The sequence below is a fragment of the Manis pentadactyla genome, chromosome 1 (assembly GCF_030020395.1).
Source record: "Manis pentadactyla isolate mManPen7 chromosome 1, mManPen7.hap1, whole genome shotgun sequence".
Lineage (NCBI taxonomy): Eukaryota > Metazoa > Chordata > Mammalia > Pholidota > Manidae > Manis > Manis pentadactyla.
Window position 1 is genome coordinate 159,035,050 of NC_080019.1, and position 26,589 is coordinate 159,061,638.

The window sequence follows — 26,589 nt, forward strand, 5'->3', positions numbered from 1 at the left end:
TAATAGAATGCATTCAACTTAAAGCTAAAACTACAAAGGTCAACTCTTTTTCATTATACCTGTTGAACTGCTGACTTGGGAATGGCTTTCCGCTTCTGCAGCTTTTTCTCCATTCCTTTGTGCAGTCGGATATATCCACCTTCATTAACAGAACGCTGCCGAAGCCTGCTTTTGTAAGTATCATCATCTGGGCCAGGGTCTGTCTTTGCTGTTGGTACAACTAGATTCTCCTGGTCTTTTAAAGACTTGCTAAAGTTCTGCCCATACTCTGGAATGTCTTCAGCACAGATATCCTCGGTTGACGTTTCATGTTCCATATCACCGTTTTCTGGAGAGCTAATGATTACATTCTCTTTTGAAAGTTTAGGATGAATATTAGAAACTGTGCCATCTTGTCTGCTGCTTAAAGTTTCTAGTTCTGTCTGGTTGTTTTTTGCCACCAAATCAACAGACTCCATTTCTGGATGAGAATCAGTTATACAGCCTCCAGGTGATGCAGCAGCTTCAGTCTCTGAAGAAACCTGGGGCTCAGACCGCCGTTCCAACTCTCCATTCTGCTCAGCTTCTGGCAAGTCTCCATTCACCAGTAAAAAAATTTCACAGTCCCCAAGTTCAGTTGATAAAGTTGTGGTTCCCTCATTGCTAGCCACAGGAGGTGCTGGACCTCCATTCTGTCCTGGTAAGTCCTGGGTAGATGCAACTGTTTGTACTTCACCCTTCTTATATACTGTTAACTGCTTCTCTTCCATTAGTTTATGTACACTTTCACAGATTTCTAAAACTTCTGACATGAAAAGATGGCGAGCCAAGATGGCCACATCAGCCATGCTACAAAAATCAAAACTTAGCACAGAAGTATAGGCAAATTCCAGTAAGGGCAGGAAGCTTGCCTTACAAAAACCTATATGAAACAAGAAAGATGGGGACAAAAAGTCAAATTACAACCAAAACACCTTATAAGAACAATTAACACGTGATTATGACAATATATAATAAACTGTAAAGGCAAATATGACCATTTTTCCTACAATAACACACCCTGGAGTTGTTTTGTGTTCTGGTTGTTTATTAAGCCTTGACTAACTCACTTCTATGAGCTCAGTGTCTCAATACCTAAAATAGAAAATAATATCAAACTTACTACCTCAAAGAGTTGTTGTAAGGCAGTCACTTTCAAACTGTACTCCTTAGAACCCCGGGGGTTCCTCAAATTCCCCTCAAGAAACAGCTGCTGGAGAATGGAGGGTAAAAAAAGAGAGGGAGGCAGGTGAGTAGGCAGGGTTCAACCAACCTGTCCCCTAACCTCACTTCAGTAAGTATAGTTTTCTCTTTAATAATAGAAGTCCATATGAAAATTTGAATGTGAACAAAGAGTTCTAATACTAAAAATTTTAAAACAAAGTCTAAGGCATGGGGTAAGGAAAATTTTTCTGTTAACAATCAGATAATAACTACTGAAGGCCATAACGTGTTTGTTGCAACTACTCAACACTGCCACTGTAGCTGGAAAGAGCAGCCACAGATAATACATCAACAAGTGAGTGGCTGGTTCCAATATGGCTTTATTTACAATAAGGGAGGGAAAGAAGAATTGGCTTTTGGCTATAGTTTGCCTAACCCTGGTCTAAGGAATGAAATAATCACTATACACATAAGTATTACATTCTTATTTTATATGAGAAAGAAAGATCAGATCATTTCCTTCCTAAATTCTCAGTACTTCACTTTCAAAAACCATTTTTAACGTTCATATGATTCAAAAATCAGATTACACAATGATAAATCCAACTCCATCTCCATAATCAGTATGATTAAGAATTTGTACAGTTTTCTAGGGTCTCTTTATACAGTCAAGCAAATATCCCTATTCCCCTTTTTTATAGTAGGTGTCAATTACACATACTGTTCTGTGTCTTGCTTTTCTCATCTATTAATTTATCTTTATTAAAACATAGAAAGCCAAAGTAATCTTTTAAAAATTCATATTCACTGTGTTTTTCAGTTTTGACTCAAGTTAAATAAAATGTAGTCCTTTTGCATAAGGAAATGGACAAATATACAGGCAAGTCTTAAACTGTTATATATATTACGAGTCAGAGTGAAAACTGTGGGGATTACATATCAAGATTATCACCATGGCTAATTCAGCCATTCCTAGGAAAGCTGATGATTAAATAGGCTAAAGCCATATTAATCCTGCTATAAATTACAAAGTTAAATAAGCTTGAGCTAAGTAAGAATATTCTTAAAAATACAAAACAAAACATACCAATGCAATGATGTATTTTGGTCTTTTTACCTAGTATCTTTTTAATTTCTAAGTTTGAAGTTACTAAGAAAAATTTCCTATGAAGAATTAACATTTTCCACCATTTTTTCAAAAATACAAGTCATATGTTTACTGTAAAATACTCTCAAACACAAAAGAAAATAAAAACCACTCATAATCGTACTGCCAAGAGATAACAGGCAGGTAATTTTGATATTCTGTTTATACCTCTAGCCACATTACATATACACATATATACACTCTGTAAAATATTTTAATCAAATTGAAATAAGTTTGCAAGATGAGAAAGCTCTAGAGATATTTAACACAACAATGTGAATACGGCTAACACTATATGAACTGTATACTTACAAATCATTAAGAACGTACATGTTTTTTTACCAAAAATAAAAAAAAATTTTTTAAAAAGGGCAGTGGTTACAAATAGAAAAATTATGACATCCACACCTACCAGTATGGCAGACTGAGGTACCCTGACTGACCCACTTAATTAAAACAAAAGCAAAAACACTTGAAAAAATATTTAAAAATATTACTTAAAAAATACTTAGTGCCCCATCACCAAGTAGAAAAGGTAGAGAAATCTCTGAGTAGTCATGACCACAAGCCAGGTTTAATTTGGTAGGTTTTTAAATTGAATATACAGTACTTTGGTAGTCAAAAAACTTCAAGATGCAAATTTAAAGTGGTCCCAGACTGGTAATGCCTTCAGCATCTGAAAAATCAAATGCTTTCTCTGTAGAAAAGACCTTCAACCCAAAACTGAAATATTTCCCACAAAGTTCTAAGAAATATGAAACCAGTGTATGTAAATTAAAAAAAAAAAAACATGAACAAGGCACCATGAAAAAGAGCTAGCAGAAATATCAGTATAAATCAAACTAGCAAAGATATTAAGTATTGCTATAATAAGGCGTAGAAAATAAAGGGTGGCATAATACCAGTAAAGAGCAAAAGGTCATAAAAAGTGGCCTGCTAAAAGAGACATCTGAAATACAACTGGATTAAAAAACAAAATCTAGAAATACTTTGTTTAAAGAGACATCCCAAACATAAAGATACAAAAAAAGCTGAAAATAAAACATGAAAGAAAGATATCCTGGGCAAATAGTAATGAAAATATTGTTTATACGACTAAAAAATACAACAGTATGTAAAAAGAAAAATAAAAAATACTGTTTACAATAGTATCCAAATAGACTTTAAGGGTGAAAAGCATCACTAAAGATAAAAAGGATCTCTACATAATGATAAAAGGATATTTTACCATAAAGCCAAAATTCTAAATTTATATCCATCTAATAACATGGCCTCAAGACACATAAAACAAAAACTGAAGAAACTCAATAAGGAATAGACAAATGGATCACACTAGTTAATATTCTAAAACGCCTCTGTTCACCAAATGATCAACAGAAAAAAATCAGTAAATAAAAAATTAACAATTAACAAGTTTGATCTAACCTATTATATGCTAAATATTGCACCCCTCAAGCAAAATGAAACTTATAAAAACAAATACACATATATAGTGTTAAAAAGCAAGTGTCAACAAATCTTCAGTATTAAAGGGAAAGTTATAGCCTAGAATTCTTAAACTAGGAAACTAGAAAGGAATTAATGGGCTAAGTATCATACTTAAAAACAAACAAGAGACAGTATCTATACCCAAATAAAATAAAGAAGAATATAATAAAAAGCAGATATTATTTTTAAAAATTAATAAATGATTCTTTGAAAGGACCATTAAGAAAAAATAGTCAAAATCTGCTAACAGGCCAAAAGGATTATCAAAGTGTTCTCTAAGAGCAGTGCTTAGTATGCACCACAGACTGATTGATACTGACTGGGCTATTTTACAACTCCATGAAAATTAACTTACAGAAAAATGATAGCAAATGGTGAAAGACTGAGAAGCTCTTTCTATCAGCATAGGAAGGAACCCCAAAACTTACGGTTTATTTCCCTGTAGGATGTTAACCAGTTTTTCACCTTTTAGCAAATTCATGTCAACATTCCACTGGCTGAAAATTATATATACAAATCTTTTCTTCAAAATTCTATTAGAGGCAATTTTAACATCTTTCTAGTTTCCTCAATTAATTATATTAAAATCTGGGGACTGTAGGGATAGGCCATAGGGATAAGGAAGTTTTACTGCAAAAAGCCAGATAAGCAAATATTTTAGGCTTTGTGGGTCACTGGTTTATGCAGCAACTATTGGATTCTACCCTTGTAAGCTCAAACGCAGCCACAGACAATATCTAAATGATGGGTGTGGCTGTCTGCCATTTGAACTTTATTTACAAAAACCGGCAGCAGATTTAACTTTGAAACAGGTTTGCCAACTCCTGCTTTAGTAGGAATGAAAATAAAAGTCAGTAAACCTCTGGTAAGAAAAATTTTTAAATAAGAGAAAAAGGCACAAGTAACTAATATCAAAGAACGAAACATACCTCTAGAGTCACTTGAGACATTTAGAAGAAAATATTATTTAAAATGTGCCAATAAACTTGAAAATTTAAATGAAATGAAAAAATTCTGGAAAAACATAGCTTTCTATAAATTACTCAAGATGAAATAGAAAACCTGAATAATTACCTAACCATTAAAACTTGTCAAATTAGTAGTTAAAAATCTTTCCACAGAGTCCACTAAAGGCCCAGTCAATTTTAGCCACCCTTCTACTGAACATTCAATAAATAAATAATTCTAATCTCATAGTAACTATTTCAGTGTACACAGAAATTGGAAGACACATTTTATAACCATATATACAAAAAGTGATTTATATATATCATGACTAAACTGTATTACACAAATGAAAAACTGACTTAACTTTAGAAAAATCAATCAATTTTCCACATTAACAGAATAGGAAGTATAAAAATGGTCTCAGTAAACACAAGAAAAGTATGTGATATGTCAACACTGCTGGAGGAGGTCATCAAGACGTGACCACCAGCTGAGTTGGACAGGCAATCAGAAGCTCTCCACCTCTCTCCCCTGTCCTTGGAATATGTGTGCCACTTGCCTTCCCTTTTCCCAGAAGCTCCTCCAGGGATACAGTCTTGATATAGAAACATGGTTTTGATTCTAATTGGACTGGGTACATGACTGAACACAGATAAGGCCTTCTATGCATGTGACTGAACCCAGGTAAGGCTTCTATATAAACTTTTAAGATTGTGATGGGCAGGTGCAGAGATTTACTCATGCTCTAGCCACCCAAGACAAGTTTCTTATGCAAGTTCTTTTGCTTACTGAACTTGCCACTATCAATCGGGAGTCGACTGCCTCTTTCTTTGGTCTCTCCCTAATCTCTGCACATAAGGGCCCATTTTAGGTTACACCTGGAAACATGCCAGCGAGGTTGCAAACCAACAAACACCATTTCAGAGGGAATTTCCTTAAAGTTAAAGGAGTAGAGAGTTATCTATTTTAAATAATTACCAAATAATATACTTCATGGTAAAAAAGCACCATCTTTAGAAATGGAACTGAGATAACTAAACCCTTTATCACCATATCTGTTCAACTGCCATTTTTTGCAGTCCTGGACAGCATTGTAAAGTAAGATAAAAAAGTTGAAAAGGATTGGAAAGGTAGAAATAAAACCATTACTATTAGCAGATAATATATTTGTTTAATGTAGAAAATCTCAAAAAATTTATAGATAAATGTCTGAATGACTAAGGGATTTTAGCAGTATTACTGTATTTAAAATCAATATATAGCAAAAGTAAATGAGAAATGATATACTTATAAGAAGAAAATTATAATAGTATTAAAAATAAAAAATAATATACTTGGAATAATCCAACAAAAGATGTGTGAGACCTTTATGGATAAATCTCTAAAACCTTATTTATACAATGGAATGTATCAAGGTACATTCTTTTCTTTTTGTGGAAGTTGAAAATCTTCCTTTACAGTTTATATGGAAGAGTAAAGTTCATTAAAAACTACGTAGTTATAAAGACCTACCTGCATAATAAAGGTGGAAGATTTCCCTTATTATTATAAAACTAAGGTAATTGAGACCAAGTGATAATAGTATACAAAGAGACAACCAACAGACTAGAACAAATCCTAGAATAAGTATCAAATGTGTGGAAATTTGTTTTGTAAGAGAATTCGCATGGTCAATAGGTGGGAAGATGATGGAGTTTTCACTAAACGGTTCTGAGACAAGTGATGATTAAAATAGGAAAAAATGAGCACCTATCTCACACTGACAAAAATAAATTCCGAAGAGATGAAAAGTTAAACATGAAAGAAAAACTATGAAAATTTAGAAAATATATGAAAATATCTTTATGACTAAATAAGGAAAAAATTTTTAAGTATTAACACCACAAAGGAAAACATGACTGATAACTTCAACAACGTTGAAACCAGGTAATTAAAAAAGAGATATATACTTTATAATTTCTTAAATATGGTACACATAATGTTTAAATCAAATGAAAAGTTTTACTAATGTCTACCTTACTTCCTATTGGCTTACATCATATTTGCTAAATATAAAAAAAAGCATATGAAATGAATTAATAATGAGGTATTTTTTTGGAATATCAGGATCCTGTCATTTTAGGACAGGCATTTTATTTGCCATAAGCTGCTGAGACACTGGAAAGAGCAACACTCACATGCTTCTCTCTTTCTGCTTCAGATGCATGAAAGACGGAAAAAAAATTCCAAAGCTAACTAATATCAAAAGACTACACCTGCGATGAGTTTTATTATTAAGATGGCCCAGTAAAGGATGCTTTTTTCTCCTGCATCATCAAACCCGAAAACAGTGAATATCACTAATCTAGAATGTAATACAACTCTATATTCCATAAAACTTTGCTCACTGTTGTTTCTTCAGAGCCTAGGCCAGTTCCTTGCACAGAGTGGACACTCAAGACATATTTTTTAGTAATTAAACATATAGCTACTGCTAAGGAAAAATATTATGTACTTGTCTTCCCAGAAGAGGTGAAGTTAAAAAATACAAGGTAGGAAAGATCAGTGGTTAACTATATATACTATATACTTCAATGAAGTCACTTTTTTGTTTCAAAAAGGGAAAATGACATTTCACACAGTGATGTCAGTCATTCAAGAGTTACAGCAAGTTACTCTTATGAGAAAATGTATAGATAAGGTTACTTATTTTAATTCTCCCTAAATTTCCATTAATTGGCTCCTAAGCCAATAAAAAAGTTCTAGTTGAGGCCAAAGAAAAGTCAAAGCATTCATTTACAATAAATGTGATACCAAAGTAACAAGCAAAAAACACCATACCTGGAATTTAGACTATATGACATTGGCAGTTTGATTACTGAACCTAATGAATTCTAATAATTAATCTTAAAAAATGAAGAATAACAGACCTACAAAAGTGCTCTCTAATTACATGTCCCACACAACATAACATATAAGCAATCAATTTTTAAACAACATACTCACTTAGAGTAATAATACTGATGCAGTTACAGATTTCTCTCAAACTGTTTCTAACAGTGTAAATCCCAGAAATACTTCTACTGCTACAGTTGTCTCATCAATGACATAGGGACAGAAAATAACAGACTTTTCCATAACTCTTATCTTGGAAACCTTGCTAAAAGGAAGGACACTTTCAGTTCAGCTTAGTTTGCTGCTATAAATAGGCATCTCCTAGCCTAAATCTTGAATTTGTAAGACAGAAAGACACACACACACCTCTCTTTCAGTCATGAACTTATAAACAAAAAGCAAAAATATTAGAAAATTCTTACCAGAAAGATCCACCACTGCCTCATGACTGGAAACAGCTCCTTTCTCAATAAAAAGATCTCGAAAATATTCACTATTAGCTGACAAAACAGATTTATGGGCTTTGTACTCTTCTCCTTCAATCAACAAGGTCACATCACAGAACTGGTTGGAGAGCCTCTGTTCGTTCAGCTGTTTTAAGACAGCCTGACAATGTTTGGGAGAAGAACGCTTCACCACTCCTTTGGTATCAACCTATCAAAGTAAGTTTGAGACCAAAGACTTGTTATATCATGTGTGTTTCTATCCCTAAAGAGCATTTAAAACAAGAAACATTATTCCCTTTTAAAGGACACTATTAATATCAATGAATAGCCTGATATTCTTTATTACCTATGTATTTTGAACAAAAACATTGTTCTACTTTTTGCAATGTTCATCCTACCAGATCAGTGAACACCTGTATCTCACTTCTTGCTGCCTCTCCTTACCAGTCAGAAATCTGAAGATGTAAAAAACTAATGCAAGAAAAAAAACAAAGACCTAGGCTGGCTTAATTTTGCCTTGCTGTATGACCCAGAGACTGATCCCAGAAATGTAATGTGTACCTGTACCAATATACCATTAAAAAATAAGAGAGGAGGAGTGATTAAAACAAGTTATATTCCAAAGAAAAGAAGTAACAGGAACATTTATGATTAATGAAGAAGCAGTTATCAGCATACTTTTCAGTGTATAGAACATCATAGTGCATTACTTTAGACACAGGCCTGCCTAAATCTTTAATGTCAGGGCCAACAGTCAAGCAGTTTTAATGGTTTAAGAAAAAATTCACAAAGGCTAGTGTAATAGGTATGAAAGTTGAAGCTGAATGGCAAGTTCCACTTACAAATACAAGTTCATGTTTGGAAACTGGCTTCTTTTTTGCAGGCTTGGAGGCTGTAGCTGGAGGTGAAGTGAAGTTGCTCAGGTCATCCTCTGATTCATTACTTTCTTCTCCAGATTCAAGGTCTAGCCCCAATTCTTCCAACATTTCTGAAGTATCTGATATTGGACGGGAGCGATCTAGTTTTTCCTGGCATTTGCTACACTGTTTAATGTAATCTTTGACTTGCTTTAATATACCTATAATGAAAATAAAAATTAACAAGTCAAATTTAAAACTGTTCATTTGAAAACTGAAGAATATATTTTATTATAGATTTAGTCTGTACATGCTAATACGTGCAGACATACACGTGCCCCATACAGTACATAGAGTATCTTTAAAATGTAAAATGTAAGATACATTTTCTTCAAAGATATAAAGTTATATATGATGGTTTATGTCCATGCTGATGTAGACTTTTGAGCTTATTCCTAATTATTCACTTCCTTACCCTGTAAGATGGTTATGTAGTACTGCTGACTTCCATGTGAGCTACAACTCATTTGTGCAATAAGAGCTATATGAAGTTGACATTACTCAATTCTTTTTTACCTTCATAAACAAGTAATATAACGTGGTTCAAGCTAATACCTCTCTACCCTACTAACATCAGGTTTGACCATGCAATTTGCTTTGCTTCATAGAATGCGAATGGATATGATGCATGCCATGTCTCAAAAACTTTTAAGAGGCACTGTTTCCCATCAATTCTCTGATCCCTGTCCCCTCTCTCTCGAACAGCATGTTCCAGATGGATGCCATCTTTTGGCCTGAACTGCAGATGAAAAAAGACAGGTGGAGCCAATCTGCTACCAGAACAGGTCTACAACCAAAACTTCTTAATGAGAATGTAAATAAATCTCATTTGTGAAAGCTCTGAGATTTCAAGGTTGTATGAAATCACAGCATACACAATCTAACAAATCTGACTGTACTCAAGTCACTCATAAAACCCTATTGTGAATTTCAACTTTCAGCCTTAGGAAGTAGGGAGGAACACTTTATACACATACACACTCATCATCCTTGTAAGCTAGGACCAATTAATTCCCACTCTGTAGATGAGGAAAACGAAGCCCTAACAGGTAAATAACTTATTCAAAAGTTATGCCTAGTAAATTGCATATGAGGGCCTCCCATGTGATTTTCAGTATACTATTCTACTTACCCAGGAACACATTTGTGTCCATCACTGTGGCAGAAACTTCTTCCCCCAAAACCCCCAAGTAAAATGCAAATGAAAAGCCTCATTAATTAGTTGAGATGATACAGAGGTATAAGTAAAATTTTAATAAATCCCTGAAAAGGTAAGCTGTCATATTATACCAAGTTCCTTTCATTTTCAGCCTTCAGATACTATGCAAGCACTTTTTCTCAAATTGTATTATGTCCCATAATTACTAAAAAAGTATACACTAATAAATTCAGAAAACAATATTCTCATTTTAAACACACACACAATGCATATAATTGTATTAGAAGCTCTGAATTTATAGTAAAGAAATGTATTTAACCTAGGAATTTGCCAAATGCATTTGTTCAGAGAACACCTTTTTTTCCCCAGAGTATAACTTTGGAAATAATGGGTTAGGGTTAAATACAACTTTGATAAGAAAGGCATTTAAGTGTGCATAGATTTTAAGAGCAATAGAGGTTATATTCTAGCGTCTGAAATGTTAAAGTCAATAACAAGTTTATACACATATGAAGAATAATGAGCAACTTTTTAAAAACTGATGAAGTCTGAATGGCTATATATTTTACATATAATTAAGAGTAAATGAAAAAGATGTTCATTTTTTTAAAAAGTAAAGAATGGGTTGGGATGATGAAAAAGTCCTGATGATGAGTAGTAGTGATGGGTTGCACAACAATGTGAATGCACTTAATACCACTGAACTGTAGACTTAAAAATGGTTAAAATAATAAATTTTGTTATGTATATTTGTCTTGCCAATGGGTGTCAGCTCCGGGCAAGTTCACTATGGATTCAGTGTGACCAAAGAAATTGACAGCAAAACATTCTTTGGGGTGAAAGGGTTTATTACCCGGTTTGTTCTCCCAGGGGTAGGTCCAGCACTAGCGTCTCTGCCTCCACCCAGAGCACTGGGCCGAGCTCTCTATATAGTACAATAATAGCTTACTGCCTAAAGGTGTGGAAGCGGTAGCCTAGCAACAGGTCAGTTACATCATCAGATGATTTAAGTTCAGTGAAGATCCTGGCCATAGGAACCCCAACTTCCCCACAATATTATACCACAATAAAAAAAAAGTGTAAAGGTATATTGCAATGGGAGAAGAAATAATGTGAGAATATATGTAACAAGTATATTTCTAAGTAAAAAACATGGAGAATGAGAAATGCTGCTATGGAAGTTTCCACACTGAAAATAAACAAAGATAAACATTCTATGATTCTAAATAGTTCTGTACATTCTGCATATAGCAGAGGTTCGAGTAAACTATTAACTGGTTGACTTTAAATGGTATTGGAGAAACTACATAGAAAACAATTGAACAAGGATGAAAAACAATTAAAAAAATGGAGGAAAAAATGGTATTATATGTGATAATCAATTATATAAAAAATCACCCTATCATAGTTTATGTCCTATAACTAAAGTGGTAGGCTTTTGATGTTATCACCTTAAATCTAGACTTACAGATTCAGAAATCTGACTGACCTCCTTAGTTCACCTACAGCTGATTAAGCTGAAAGAATCTAAGTTAACTACTCAAAAGACATTAATGTGTAAACATAGTTAATGTACTATTTTGAGTGGAAACTTGCAGAATAGTGTATAAAGACTTCACCAAAAAACTATCAGAAAAACTGAATTCAGCGAAGTTACATGGTATAAAATTAATACACAAGAGTCTGTCACATTCCTATATAGTAACAACAAACTAGCAGAAAGAGAAATCAGGAAAACAATTCCATTTACACCTGCATCAAAAAGAATAAAATACCTAGGAACAAACCTAATTAAGGAGGTAAAAGTCCTTTACTCAGAAAACTGTAAGACACTCATGAGAGAAACTAAAGAAGATACCAATAAATGGAAATCTATCCCATGCTCATGGATATTGTCAAAATGGTTATCCTGCCGAAAGCAATCTACAGATTCAATGCAATCCCTATCAAAATGCCAAAAATATTCTTCAATGAACTCAAACAAATGGTTCTAAAATTCATATGGAAACACAAAAGACCCCAAATAGCTAAAGCAATCCTGAGAAAGAAGAACAAAGCTAGGGGGATTATACTTCCCTGACTTCAAGCTCTACTACAAAGCTACAGTGATCAAAACAATTTGGTACTGGTACAGGAACAGACCCAGAGATCAATGGAACAGAATAGAGAGCCCAGATATAAACCCAAGCATATATGGTCAATTAATATACAATAAAAGAGCCATGAATATACAGTGGGGAAAAGACAGCCTCTTCAACCACTGGTGTTGGGAAAACTGGACAACTACATGTAAGAGAGTGAAACAGGATTATTGTCTCACTCTATACACAAAAATAAACTCAAAATGGATCAAAGACCCGAATGCAAGACATGAAACCATAAAACTCTCTGAGGAAAACAGGCAAAAATGTCTTGAATGTAAGCATGAGCAGTTTTTTCCTGGACCCATCTCCTCAGGAAAGGGAAACAAAATAAAAAATGAACAAGCGGGGTTACATCAAACTAAAAAGCTTCTGTACAAGAAAGGACACCATCAGCAGAAAAAAAAGGCATCCCACGGTATGTCATTTGATAAAGGGTTAACATTCAAAAATGTGTAAAGAACTCATATGCCTCAACACCCAAAAAGCAAATAACCCAATTAAAAAATTAGAGGATATGAACAGACACTTACCAAAGAAGAAATACAAATGGCCAACAAACACATGAAAAGATGCTCCACATCCCTAATCACCAGGGAAATGCAAATTAAAACTACAATGAGATACCACTTCACACCAGTGACAATGGCCAGTATACAAAAGATTATAAATAACAAAGGCTGGCAAAGATGTGGAGAAAGGGGAACCCTCCTACACTGTTGGTGGGAATGTAAATTGGTGCATCTGCTGTGGAAAGCAATGTAGAGGTTTCTCAGAAAACTAAACATAGAAATACCATTTGACCCAATAATTTCACTTCTAGGAATTTACCCAAAGGAAACAAGATCCCTGATTCAAAAAAACATATGCACCCTATGTTATCGCTGCACTATTTGCAATAGTTAAGATATGGAATCAATCTAAGTGTCCATCAATAGATGAATGGATAAAATAGCTGTGGTACATACACACAATGGAATATTATTCAACCATAAGAAGAAAAGAAATCCTGCCATTTGCAACATGGATGGATCTAGGGGGTACTCTCTCTCGCTCAGTGAAATAAACCAGGTGGAGAAAGACAAATACCATATGACTTCACTTATTTGTGGAGTATAAAAACAAAGTAAAACAGAAGGAACAAAATAGCAGTAGACTCACAGACACTGAGAAGGGACTAGTGGTTACAAGGGGGAGGGTTTGGGGCAGGTGAGCATGAGGGTGAAGGGGATAAAAGGGCACAATAATTCACAATCACAGTAAATTGGTATCGGGAATGGTAGTAGGTCATGGAGAAAACAGTCAATGATTCTGTAACATTTTACTACATTGACAGATAGTAACCTCACTACAAAGGGCGAAAATTTAATAATATGGGTAACTGCTGAACCACTATGTTGTATATTTGAAACCAACATAAGATTGTATATCAATAATACTTTAATTTAAAAAAAGAGTGGAAAATAACTGCAAGGGGTTCAAATTATTCAGTAAAGTCTGATTCCTCTAGCTTTGAGACCATAACCAAGTTCTATCTACACATTTTAGAAGCATTTAATTGTAGATCCCCATGCATCAGCATTTGAAAGAGACAGGGAAGAGAGTAATTTATTCTGAAATTCCAGCATACATTAAAATACAGGATAAAGTCATGGGGCAGGAGAACCTCTCTGTGCCTATGTCATCAACTGTAAAATGGTGATAATAAAGCACCTACCTCATCCTAGTTGCTCTAGTTCTGTAAAAAACGACGCTGATATTCTTAGTAGCATTGCACTAAAGCCATAGACTGCTTTGAATATTGTGACCACTTTAACAATATTAATTCTTCCTCTCCATGAGCAGCATGGAATAACTTTCCATCATCTTCAATGGGCCATTATGATAGTTAACTGTTAACATTTATAAAGCACTTTGAACAGTGACACACAGCAACTACTACATAATTGTTAAATAATGCTCAATGGTCAACCTCTCTGGTACCAAAAAATAGTCATGGTAGTAATAACAGTAATATTAATAATAACAAGTGACCTTAGAGAATAGACATCTAATAAAACAACGAGGAAGTTTTTCATTCTAGAGCAGGACTTCTCAATGTTAGCAATTGTCATTTTGGACATTTGTGGCGGAAGGGAGGGGCTGTACTCTCCTGTGCACTATAAAAAGTTTAGGAGCATCCCTGACCTCTACTCAGCTAGTGTTAATAGCAAGTCCCAACCACCACCACTAGCATGACAATCCTAATTGTCTGCTTATAGCCAGATGTCCTCTAAGAGGCAAAATCGCTCAGGGTTGAAAAACACTACTCTAGAAATCTGCCAAGTTGAAGAATTAGCTCCTGTCAGCTGTTCAAGAACCTCCCTGTCAGTGTTGGATCCAATGTTCACCCCCTGTTCAGTGGCTATTATTTCTAACTCCATGCACATCAGTCTTTGAGGTTTCTTTGTTTCGTCTTTTTCTTCAGTTTCCAAGTGGTTAGTTACAGCTACATTTATACAGACCCAAATTTTTGGTGGGTTTTCTAAAGATTATATCCTTCTCTTCTAGATTAGACAGTGCAGCATCAATTTATCCCCATAAAATAAACAAAAACATTAGTTCTTAGGGTAAGAACTTCTGCTGACAGCCAATTTAACCTATTACATGGATATTGCTAACTTAATCCCCCACCCCCCCCACCCCCCGCCCGCCTAATTTTATTCTATCTACACATTGTGGAAGCATTTAATTGTAGATCCCCATGCATCAGCATTTGAAAGAGACAAGGAAGAGAGTAATTTAGTTTGAAATTCCAGCAAATATTAAAATACAGGATAAAATCATGGGGCAGGAGAACAGGTGACAACATCTATTAACATGTTACATTCTGAAATAAATTTGCTATATGTAAATTTTAGGCACCCAGCCAGAGTTTCTCACTGTGTTCAAACAAGGGAATGCGATACAATCTTATCTAACAGAATATAACTTCTGTTTGCAGCATTCCAGAAAATGCAACATAGATAATGAATCTCAATAAAGTATACCTGGTAACAACTTCTACTGGACTGACTTTGGAATAATTCTTTTCTTCACATCTACATTGATCAAATTGTATTAGCTCTCGGATAAACAGCTACAATAGCTTTGAAGTTCATACATGAAAAGGGCCCATTTGTGGAGTATGACATATTTAAAAACTGACAGTATAAAATATTTAACAATTATCATTCTAGATCATTACTAATACCTGTTATAAATACCATCTCTAGAGCTAGAATCAATCAACGTGATTCTCCTTAACTCTGAGGTGTACTCTATAATGTGTAAGTTGGTTGTGAAAAGAACTTTGAGAATTTTGAAATGAACTATTTACAAAGTACTAATGAAAATTCTTTCCATTCTAGTATTGTATTAAGAGTGAGTATTTTTGCACCAGTAGCAGAGTTTTGATTACTATAGCTTTGTAGAATAGTTTGATATCGGGAAGCATGATACCTCCAAATTTGTCCTCCTTTCTCAAGATCGCTCTGGCTATTTGGGATCTTTTGTGGTTCCATATAAATTTCAAGATTATTTGCTCTAGTTCTGTAAAAAACGACGCTGGTATTTTTAGTAGCCTTGCACTAAAGCCATAGACTGCATTGAATATTGTGACCACTTTAACAATATTAATTCTTCCTCTCCATGAGCAGCATGGAATAACTTTCCATCATCTTCAATTTCTTTTATCAGTCTCTTATAGTTTTCAGAATAAAGGTGTCTCACCTTGTTGGTTAAATTTATTTTTAGGTATTTTGTTCTTTTTGATGCAATTATAAGTGGGACTGTTTTATTTCTGTATATTCATTTTGTATCCTGTGACTTCATGGACTTCAGTCATTAGTTCTAATAGTTTTCTTGGTGGAGTCTCTAAGGCCTTCCATATATAATATCATGTCATCTACAAACAGTGACCATTTTACTTCTTCTTACGAATTTGGACACCTTTCATTTTTCTTGTCTCATTGCTATAGATGGGACATCCAATACTATGTTGAATAAAAGTTCACCATCTTATATATATGGGAGTGGTTCATGGTCATGGCACCCCCAAAAATTAAAATAATAACATCAATGTTCATTGACAACAAAGACAAAGACAACAAATATAATAATGGAAAAGATTGTGATATTGTGAGAGTTACCAAAATGTGACACAGGGACACAAATTGAATAAATGCTGTGGAAAAAATGGTGCGCATAGATTGCTTCATGCAGGACTGCCACAAACCTTCAATTTGAAGAAACAAAACAAAAACACAGTATCAATGAGGTGCGATACAAGGATGTATGCCTATATCATATGTCCTGTAGCCTTTGGAAATCTCCACTGCATACTTGTGAAAACAATGAGCAAAAAAGGCAAATAACAACCTTAGTATAATTGTGAAAATGTTGGCTTTGCAGATCCTCTGAAAGGATCTCAAGGCCTCCTTCCTCTCCAGGGGTTCAGTACCATACTTATAAAGCAGCTGTTCTGGATGTTGAAAGACTTTGAAATTCTACATAACCACAAATGTATCTTTTTCAGTTTTACATTTAGCTAAGATAAACATGGCCTCAGATTTTTTGTCTGGACACTGAACACACACAAAAAACAACAACCCCACTAAACTGGATATCATTCACAGATAATCAATTCAGGGAAGGAAAATTCTGAACACTACACACATACAGTACCACATAGTAGTGGTTAAGAAGAGTGTGTAATCACAAAGGTCAGCTATTTAAACCTTTGACATGTGTAACCTCTTGGTGCTTTAGGTTTCACATCTGTAAATAAAAATACACATGCTTCCACCTCACAAGATTTTATGAAGATTAAGTGAGTGAAAAGTGTTCAGAACTATGCTTGCATGGAAAAGCTTAACCAATGTTACCTCTAGCTATAATTATCATTGTTAATGTATCATAAAATATTAAATCTCCGATATCTGTTCAAGAAAACAATGTCTGACCAAACCAGTCCTAACGAAATGCAGCAATTATTTGTATTTACCCTTCACAGTTGTGTTTCGTTAGAGAACATTAATTCAGATATTGGTTTAAAATAGAAAATAATTAAGGGAAAGCATTTAAGAATATAAAGCTGGACTGTTATTTAAAACACGGAAGAACTCTTAAAGAACTTTAGAAACTACTCAATTATCTCATTTTTTTACTCACAGATAAGTAACCGACACTCATAAATTAATTTCTCTAGACGCCATACAGAGATCGACAGAATCCTTCCTGACATAGTTTCTCATATGGGCTGGAAACTTAGATTTCTAACTGAACAGCGTGAATACTCGTCAACTTTGTTAAGAGTGTGGGCGATAAAGCCAAGGGCGCTTGCTTGCTCTATTCCTTTCACCCAAGGATTGTCAAGACGCTTTAGAGAGATACTTCCTGACTACAACAGTCACAGTAACTGATCTTTTCTGGGTGTCTGTAGCGCCTCACAGTTTCCAAATTGCTTTTCACAGCATCAAAGGGAAGCATATCAAGTTGTCAGAGTTAAAGAGTATTTGCTATTCTTCACACTGAATTCTTGCCCTAAAAACAAGGTTCAAGTTGATCGTTTCCACAGTTACTCCAAAACCAAGGTTCAAGCTGATCGTTTCCACAGTTACTCCAAATAACTTCTGTTCATAATTGCATTATTCCTCATTCACGCCGCAGTAGCACAATAAGACGCAGACAGGCGATTCCAGAGAACCTCAAACCCCCGGGCCGAAACCCTAGCAGTCAAGGCTAGAGAAGGTAGCCCGGGCGTTAGGCGGAGCCCCTAAGCCATCAGCATAAGCAGGATTTTAAAAGGCACCGGCGGCAGCCCAGCTCCACCACAACCCTCCGCCCAACAGCTTTCTCCGCAGGCAGGAGCGGCCGCCGGAGGCGGGCCGGCGCAGCCCGCGCGTCCCGGCCCCTCCCCGCGGCCGGCCCGGCCCCCGGGGAAGCTCCCCCTCGCCCCACCCTGGGAGAGGGCCCGCCCCCAGCTTCCCCGGCCTTCCTGTGGGAAGTGCGGCGCCTTTCGCGTCCCCCACCCTCTCGGCTCCGCCTGGCAGCTGCTCCGCCGCCGAGCGAAGGTTGGGGCGGCGAGGCCGCCCAGGAGAAGGGGTACGGGATGCTCAAACTCGCGGGGCGCACGCAGGCCCTCCTCAGCCAGCGGGCCTTCCTTGGGCACCAGGCCGCCGGCCCGCCCCCTCGCCGCGAGCCAGGTCCTACCTCGCCACCAGTATGTTTTGGACAAGTCGTGCCAGGTTTGATGCCGGGTGTGGTGAGTGCCTCCCGGGCCCAGGTGCGCCGCCTCTATGAGCCCCTGGCGCCGCTCGGGCTGCAGCACCACCTCCAGCTCTGCGAAGGTCTTGCGGTGCCGCTGCCGCCGCTGGTAGTACAAGGTCCCGCCGCGCACCACGTAGCAGGCGGCCGCCTTGCGGATTTTACGCTTGACATTGCCCTCGGTGCCCGGCGCGTACGGCTCGCGTTCATTTGTCAGGTAGCGCAGGATGGCCCGGTAGCTTTCCTCGCTTGACATCGCTGACGGCTGCTCCCTGAGGGCGCCTGTCAGTGGCGGAGGATGAAGACAGTGCACTAACTCCGGGCGGATGCAACAGCAGCGGGGGCACTGCAGGAAGGCACGGCTGGGTCTGTGGTGAGTGTTCTCCGACGGCGCGCGAAGGGAGAACGGACGAGTTGGTAATCAGGAGGAACTGCACTTCTCCAGCGCGCGGGATCCACTGGCGACTGACAAAATGGCTGCTGCACCACCGGAAGTGACGTAAATCAAGGGCAGTGGGTGTGGGGACTAAGCCCTGATTGGAGCTCACTGGCTTTTGACTTGATGAAGCCGACCTTGTGACGTCAGTACTGCGGACGGACATTTTGGAAGCGGGTAGGTCATTCCTGGGAGATTCGAATTGGCTTTGAGCAGACATCTTAAGTCCTGGCAGTTGCCCTTTTTTCCGCTCTTCACGGGGCTGTGAGCACGTGTAGTTGATGGTGGGCAGTTGATCTTTCTTCCGACAGATCCCAAGGTATTAAAGCAGTCCCGCTCTGTCTCCGTCTCCCTTCTGATACCAAACAACATAAAAGCCTGAGATTTTGAGGCTCCTGGTAAAATATTAGCCTATCACATGGAAGTGGCGCTCCCAATTAAGCGTTTTAAAATCTAAGTTTATGATCGGAGTTACTATAATTTCTAAGCCTAAACTGCTGGCTCCAAACTACCTGTGGAACAGTCAGTATTTTTCTGAAGTGATTGGTTTATATGATAACGAGTTTCTACATGTGAAAGCAATCATGCTGGCACGGAGCATAAGTAACTAGCATTACTTTCTTACAGCTTCATTTGCATGTATTTTTTTACATAAGCTTAGAGGAAAAATTATCCATTGTACATCTACCGTATATACTGGATGCACAAAAGGCCGAGGCTACTCCAACTGCCGTTTTCCAATGTGCAGTGTGGGTCCTGTTTAAGATTTTTAACTGTTCGTCTGGAGCAGTGGCCCCTATCACCCCTCCCTAGGTTGAACCTGCAGCGCAAAAGAATCTCAGCCTAAGTCACTCCTAGGCAACTGGAGTCGCAACTGGCGGTGCTTTGCTGGGGCTGAAAACTCTTGGGTTCAAGCCCCTCCTTCCCAGACCCGGTGTCTGCAGTCGCTAGATGAGCTCTCCACCGACAGCAGATGAGGGCTTTATGCTCAAAAAACGGGATATAACCAGTTTCCGCGGTACTTGGGAGTGGGGGTTACAGGAATTTACAGATGGCCGGGATGCCTAAGACATCCTTCAAGATTCAGGCTCTAGGTGAGCTCCCAAGCTCCGAGAAGCAGTACTACCAGGTCGGACTCAATTGGTCACTCGGTCCACATAACAGGAGACTACAGCTGTGGGGAGGAGGAGGGATTCGAAGGTGGAGAAACGCCCCTTCCCTCATGGGGTGGGGCACCAAGAATAGATGTCCGACTGAACCCTCCAAACGATGTTATGTGCAGGGCCAGCACCAGCACTCTTACCCTGTGAAACTGACTCCATGTACGGGTTTTAGTATAAAAACTAAATAGACAAGTAAAAAGTGGTGGAAGTGACAAAAGCTAAATTAAATCCCTCCACATTGCTTAGTTTCTGCCAAAACAACGGGATAAAGCACACAGTACTCCACTACCACTTGGCGTTGTTCTCTGAGCCTTTGTGCCAATAATACATGTTCTAATAAAATGTTTCACGGGTAGTCCAATTATTTTCTTGAGAAAAGTTCAACTTGTTACATCCTGTGAGACCTGGTATTCAAGTGTTTGCTACCTCCTCTTGGGCTACAGGCTTCACAGGACTCCAGAAGCCAAAATTACCAGTTCCACTTTTTAGACCAGTAAAGCAGTGCATAAAGGGGACATTTTATTGTATCCAAGAACTAGAATCCATACCTCTGCATTCAAGTTGGGTTATCTTAAGTGGCTCTCTTAAGCTTTCCTTGTTCACAGCTTAAAAAATGACCTTATTTTACCTGTAATCTCATCAAGACATGACCAGTTACTTTTCAAACATAATCTTAGTATTTCTAAAAAGCCAGTCAGTATAGATTGCATATTTCCTGTTGATTTACACACCTTTTTAGTTTTCAGGTCCCCTAAAGGGACTTGATTTTTCCCCAACGCCTAGAACAGTGCCTGAATTTACTATGCAGTAAAAAGAATAATCATAAATCCCATCCTTGGAGATAGAATGGAGGTGGGTGGGGTATTAATGTCTGACTTTACCTTCTAATATTCCTGTATAAAAGCATGTTTCTCGAGGATGTGGGTTCACAGCATCCTTGTAATTTGGCAGTGTGGTACACAAGATGACCTACTTTCTGTAGTACAAGCCTATTCTAGATGAATTTTGATTACTATTTTCCTACCACATTTTATATATACATATATCTCTTAAACCGTAGGCTATTCAGTTTTGCAGTTTAACTATGGCACTGTCAAACTGCCAGCTCAAAATACTTTGGGCATTTTTAAGTATACTGTTAGGTTATGCTCTTCATTTAAGCTTATTTACTGGAAGCAAAAGCAGATTAATAATACAGCTGATAGTTCCAAGCACTTTTTACTCAGGTGTCAGCTAACACTAAGAGGTGAGAGGCAAACCCAATATAAAATAATTGTGTCTATCATGAAAAAGGGTAATTTAACAAGAAAATAATTCATAATTCATTAAAATGGTTTACTTTCTGCAGATACAAGCTATAGAAAAAAGTGCTGCTTCTTGCAGTCAACCTGGATTATATAATCTGCTATGTCCTAGTACTTACAGCCATGTAACCAAATGTTAAAACAATGCAATCTGTGTAATGTACCTTTACACTTCAGCTGAGCAAACCTAGCGTTCATCCATCTAGATCTCAATTACATAATTGTGCATATCTTCTCCAACTAAGATTAGGTTTGCCTTAGGAGGTATTATCCCTGAGAAATAAACTCTAAAAAATACCTGGCTCTTATATTTGTAGTTAAGCTATTACCAGTAGGCCCAATATGCCCATTTTGAGAGTAAAAATTCAAACACAATTTAGTTATAGTCAGATCTTTATTTAAAAATCTGATCTGCCAACTTAGCGTTTTCCACCAACTCGGGGTGCAGAAACTTTCACAGGCTTCACAATCTTTTGCTTAGGTGCTGCCTTTGTAGGAGCCTGTAGGAAGAGAACATGTTATGTGGCATTATTACAAACAACTTCCTTTTTAAATCACCCCTCTCTTATGTCTAGATTCTGTATATAGCCTAGATTGCTTTCTTAATTACCTGCTTTCCTAATACTACGACCCTAATATCCTTAAGAAACCCCTGCCCAAAGTAAAAAAGTCCACCTTTATATGAAATAGACATTATCACACATTAGAAGAAATGATACACAACTAAATGCAGTGTGGGATACTGATTTGTATCCAAAGGACAGAAAAAGGACATTATTTTTATTAGTCATGTAAGACCAATGCTGATTAGTTTCTACTTTTGAAAACTTTACTATGGTTGTATTAATAACATTGAGAAAAACTGGGTAAACTCTGTACTGTTACTGAATACTTTAATGTATATTTAAAATTACCTCAAAATAAACTTAAACAAAAAGCCACCTTATTTTCCCCTTTCCCAATTTCTATCAATAACAAAACTATTTGGCTATGGAAGGGGGAGCTCTCTGGAGACCTGAATCACTAATACCCAGAAACCAGTTATGAACATCATTTCTATCAGAGCCTTGCACTAAAATCCTTAAAAACTAAAGACTTTCATTTACCACAATCTGGATTAAGAATCCATTTTCCTGGTGTTTAAAATAAATACAAGAAAATTCCACAATTACCTTAGCAGCAGCCATTGCTGTCTTTTTAGATGCTTGCTTAGCCTTTTTTGCTTCCTTGGCAGCCCTGTGGGGTTAAAAATAAAGCAAAGTACTTTACTTCTTATAGCTTATTAACAAGGAGCAGGTGTTCTGGGCAAGGAGAGTTAGCATATCCCTTCCCTATCTGCAATCTGTAGAATAAATCTGAAGGGGTTGTCAGTAAGTGTATTACCAAATCAGCTGCCCAAAGTTAAAACATGTATTAGAAATTGTACAGTAGCTTTAATTGCATATAGAATGGCAACAAATAGTTTAAGCCATATTATAAACTTCTGTATTATTAAACCTAAATATTCACAATTGACAATCCCTTTATAGATGCAATAATAAAACACAAAGCATCAGATTAAATTCTTGTGCCACCTATAAATCCAAACATAACCTAAAATACATCCCAATAGCTCAAAACCCTCTTAAGGAAGACTTCCTCACCTGATAGCTTGTTCTCGTTGAGCCTTCCTAACTTCCGGTTTCTGATTCCTTTTGGCCATTATATCAGCAAGAGATGCACCGGTGATGGCCCTCTGGAATTTGACTGCACGGCGGGTTCTTTTCTTTTGAATTTCTTCCTACAAAACAAAAATATGGAGAGCACACTTATGAACCCTGCTTCAAGAATTTGGGGCAGAAAGTAAGTCTTTGGGTAAGGTAAATGAAGTCTTCCAAGATTTGTATTTGTCTTCATCAAAATACCACAATGAGTAGCTTATAAACAGAAACTTCTCAGTTCTCGAGGCTGGAAGTCAGGGTACCAACATGGTCCGATCCTCTTACTGTCACTGTATCATCACACATCAGACAGGAGTGAGTTCTCCTCTCGGACCCTTTTCTTTTTTTTAAAAGCACTAACTAACCACATTTGTGAGGGCTCTGCTCTTATGACTCTTAATACCTCCCCCCAAATCCTACCTGCTAGTATCATCCATCACCTTGGGGATTAGGTTTCAACATAAGAATTTTGATGGGACACATTCAGACCAAAAAAATAACCAACCAAATAATTCATGCAATTATTTGAAATTAAAGTGTGTAAAAATTTACCTATATATAAAATACTGCAATATGCAGCTAAGTTTTCCAATTATGGATTGGTTAAACCATCTACTACAAATCCTGGCCATGTTTTATTATTTTAAAAGGACAAAAAGTTAAACTCTAAGGAAGTTAACTGGATTAGTACTTTAAAAGTGATTTTAATAAGGCTGTTTACATTAAATAATTTACTTTTGGAAAAAATTATCAAACCTGAACTTACATATTTTGTTTTTACTCTTAAGTACTTCAAATTCTTAAAGCAGGGTTAAGTACTTAACATAGTCATGTTAGAAAATGATATATGACAAGAAAGCACCAAGTGTTTGGGAACGTCAGGGAATCAAGTACAACTGAAACATCTGGTGCAGATTCTTTATTGGAAACCTATGCCACAGTGCTTATGAGAAAACAACCTTGCAGTACACGTCAAATCCAAGAAAAATTAAAATATGCTTGAAAAACTTTTATTAAAGCAGGGAGATGCAAAACATGAGAACTGTACATTTGTGATTAAAGTACTCGTTTTAAATTTTTACTGATGAAATCTTACAGAAAATGCCAGTATTTACCTCTTTGTATTTCTATCTTCAATCCACTTTAAGTGTTTTTCTTATTGTGGTAAAACATATATAACACTGTTCTAAAGCATTTTTTAAGTGCGTAATTCAGTGGCATTAAGCACATTCACAATCTTGTGCAACCACCATCTCCAGAACTTTTTCCTCACCCCAAACTTAATACCCATTAAATAAATAGCTCCCTGTTCCCCTCACCAACCCTCTTCACTTTGTGAATTTGCCACTCTTATTATCTCGTAAAAGTCTAATCCTACAGTATCTGTCCTCTTGTGTCTGGTTATTTCAATTAACGTTTTCAGGTTCAGCTACATTGGTTGGCTGCCAGCTTTGTAAGGCTGAATAATATTCCCTTGTGTGTGCGTGTGTATATGTATATATGACACATTTTGTTACCCATTCATTCACTCATTCACTAATGAAGCATCTGAGTTGTTTCCATCTTGTAGCTGTTGCGACTAATAGTGCTGTGAACATCAGTGTACAAGTCATCTGTGTAAGTCCTTTTATTCTTCTGAGTATATACCTGGAAGTCAACTCTGCTAGATATAATTCTATTTAACTTTTGAGAAACTGCCAAATCATTTTTTCATCTTACCATGCATCAGTGCACAAGAGTTCCAATTTCTCCACATCCTCACCAACACTTGTCATTTCCCCATTTGGGGGACAATGGACATTCTGATGGGTATGTCAAATCAACATCTAAATTAGAAGTAAATTTCTCCTTCCTCTGAATTCCCACCATACCTAGTCTTTCACCAAGAAGGTACTCACTCAATATTCACAAGCCTAAGTATTTAAAGTCTCCTGAATACTAATCTTACTGCCATTTTATTCAAACCTTTTCTCAAAAATCTTCCTCATCAAGCTAAAAGAGTATGTCAAAAAACACATCCAGTCTCGTTGAGAAACAAATTAGTATGCTGGAAGACTAAATGCTACCTAACAGGGCTAATCCTATGAACATCAGAATCAAAACCATGTTACAGTAAGTTAGTTTCGACCCACCAGAGCAACTTAGAACTCTTCCATTCTGCAAGTGTACTTAATGTAATTTATCTGACTCCGGCAAGGGGAAGCCTTCAAATTTCAACTGGTATTTACTGTGAGTCTAAAATGTCTATACAAGGAGACGCTGTATCAGTCATTTTCACTTCACTGTTTGATGCTTTACACTTCAAGAGCACTTTAACATACTGTCTCAATTACAAATTTTCACAGCAGAAACGATGCTCAGTTTAAACTTAAGATACAGCCCCACAACATCAAAGTGCATTTTACTTACTGACTGTCCCTTTTTGTGCTTTCTTCTGTAGAGGACAGTCCAGTTTATCTGCCGAGGATTCCTCTTGGAAAGGAAAGCTGATTCGCATTTTGCATTAAGAAACTGGAAAACCTATCAAGACAAGTTCAAAGTAGTTACCTACTCAACTATACAAAAGACTAACTGGGCTTGAAGTCCTTAGTAAATGAGTATTCTAGAGTTCTATCCCCCAATTTTACGAAACTGAGGCTGAGAGAGACCAAACGCTTGTGTCATACAACTGGCAGGAAGGCCTTTGCGACGTTTGGTTTTGTCTTTTCTTGAGAACAGGCAGATCTAAGCCCATATCGCAAGGGAGTGCCAAAATTCTGGGAGGCCTCGAGCCAGCTCCTCTCCCTCCCAGATTCCAAGAGGACCTGGTGCCCATAAAATAGCCAGACACCTTGGTGGTCCAGGCCCCTTACAGCGGGGCATCAAAGTTACACAAACCCCTAATTTCCGCCCTAACACTAAATCAAAGCTCAAGAACGGTTCATTTAGGAGCTTCTGATCCTAACAACTGCACACATGGTCCCCGTAGCATGCTTTTCAAGGGCCAAGAATTACGGGTAAATGAGCCCGTCGAGACCGAATAAGACCGGTCTATTCCTCTTAGGAACACGCTGCGTTTAGCCGACGGGGCCTTTCACCTTCCCGTCGGTCCTGGCGTAGCGCCTCCCGTGTCCGGGGTAGATCTTGTACCCGCTGAAACTGCACAGCTCGACCCTAAAACGAAAAGCGAAAGATTAGGAAGGTGTCTACCGCAAGGAGAAGTCAAGGCCCGGGCCCCGGAGAGGCCCTCTGCCCGAAGATGGAAGCAGATCGAGACCCAATACGCCTACTTACTTCATGGCGGCAGCTGCGGGGAAAATGGAAAGATGGTGAAGAAAAGGAGAGAATCATGGGAAGAGGCCTTATTGGGCGTGGGGGCAATCTCCTCCCCCAAGTCCTCGCTGTAACCTCGGCGCTCGC

At 37.3% G+C, this 26,589-nt stretch overlaps 2 protein-coding genes across 2 annotated transcripts in view; both read right to left on the bottom strand.

The window, feature by feature from the left end:
- Positions 1-19,040, bottom strand: part of ZBTB11 (zinc finger and BTB domain containing 11) — a 36,535-nt gene extending 17,495 nt beyond the window's left edge. The window contains exons 1-4 of the mRNA XM_036916455.2: positions 18,534-19,040; positions 8,928-9,163; positions 8,062-8,293; positions 60-901 (exon numbers count right to left, since the gene is read on the bottom strand). Of these exons, the coding sequence (XP_036772350.2) occupies positions 60-901; positions 8,062-8,293; positions 8,928-9,163; positions 18,534-18,843 (1,620 nt within the window). The 5' untranslated portion in view covers positions 18,844-19,040. The remainder of the gene's footprint in view (positions 1-59; positions 902-8,061; positions 8,294-8,927; positions 9,164-18,533) is intronic.
- A 2,825-nt stretch (positions 19,041-21,865) lies between these two features.
- RPL24 (ribosomal protein L24) lies at positions 21,866-26,580 on the bottom strand. Its single transcript, XM_036916460.2, has 6 exons — positions 26,464-26,580; positions 26,268-26,343; positions 25,600-25,710; positions 23,134-23,270; positions 22,663-22,726; positions 21,866-21,990 (listed from the first exon to the last, which is right to left on the bottom strand). Exons 1-6 carry the CDS (start codon positions 26,466-26,468, stop codon positions 21,910-21,912), a joined length of 474 nt encoding a protein of 157 aa, XP_036772355.1. The 5' UTR covers positions 26,469-26,580; the 3' UTR covers positions 21,866-21,909.
- Between the last annotated feature and the right edge of the window lie 9 nt (positions 26,581-26,589).

Bases quoted from the DNA above. Each gene is read 5' to 3' on its own strand.
- RPL24 (XM_036916460.2), bottom strand. The intron at 25,711-26,267 runs GTGAAAGGCCCC...TTGTCTTGATAG, and splicing joins ACGCCAGGACCGACGGGAAG to GTTTTCCAGTTTCTTAATGC. The intron at 21,991-22,662 runs GTAATTGTGGAA...CTCTTCCTACAG, and splicing joins CAGCAATGGCTGCTGCTAAG to GCTCCTACAAAGGCAGCACC.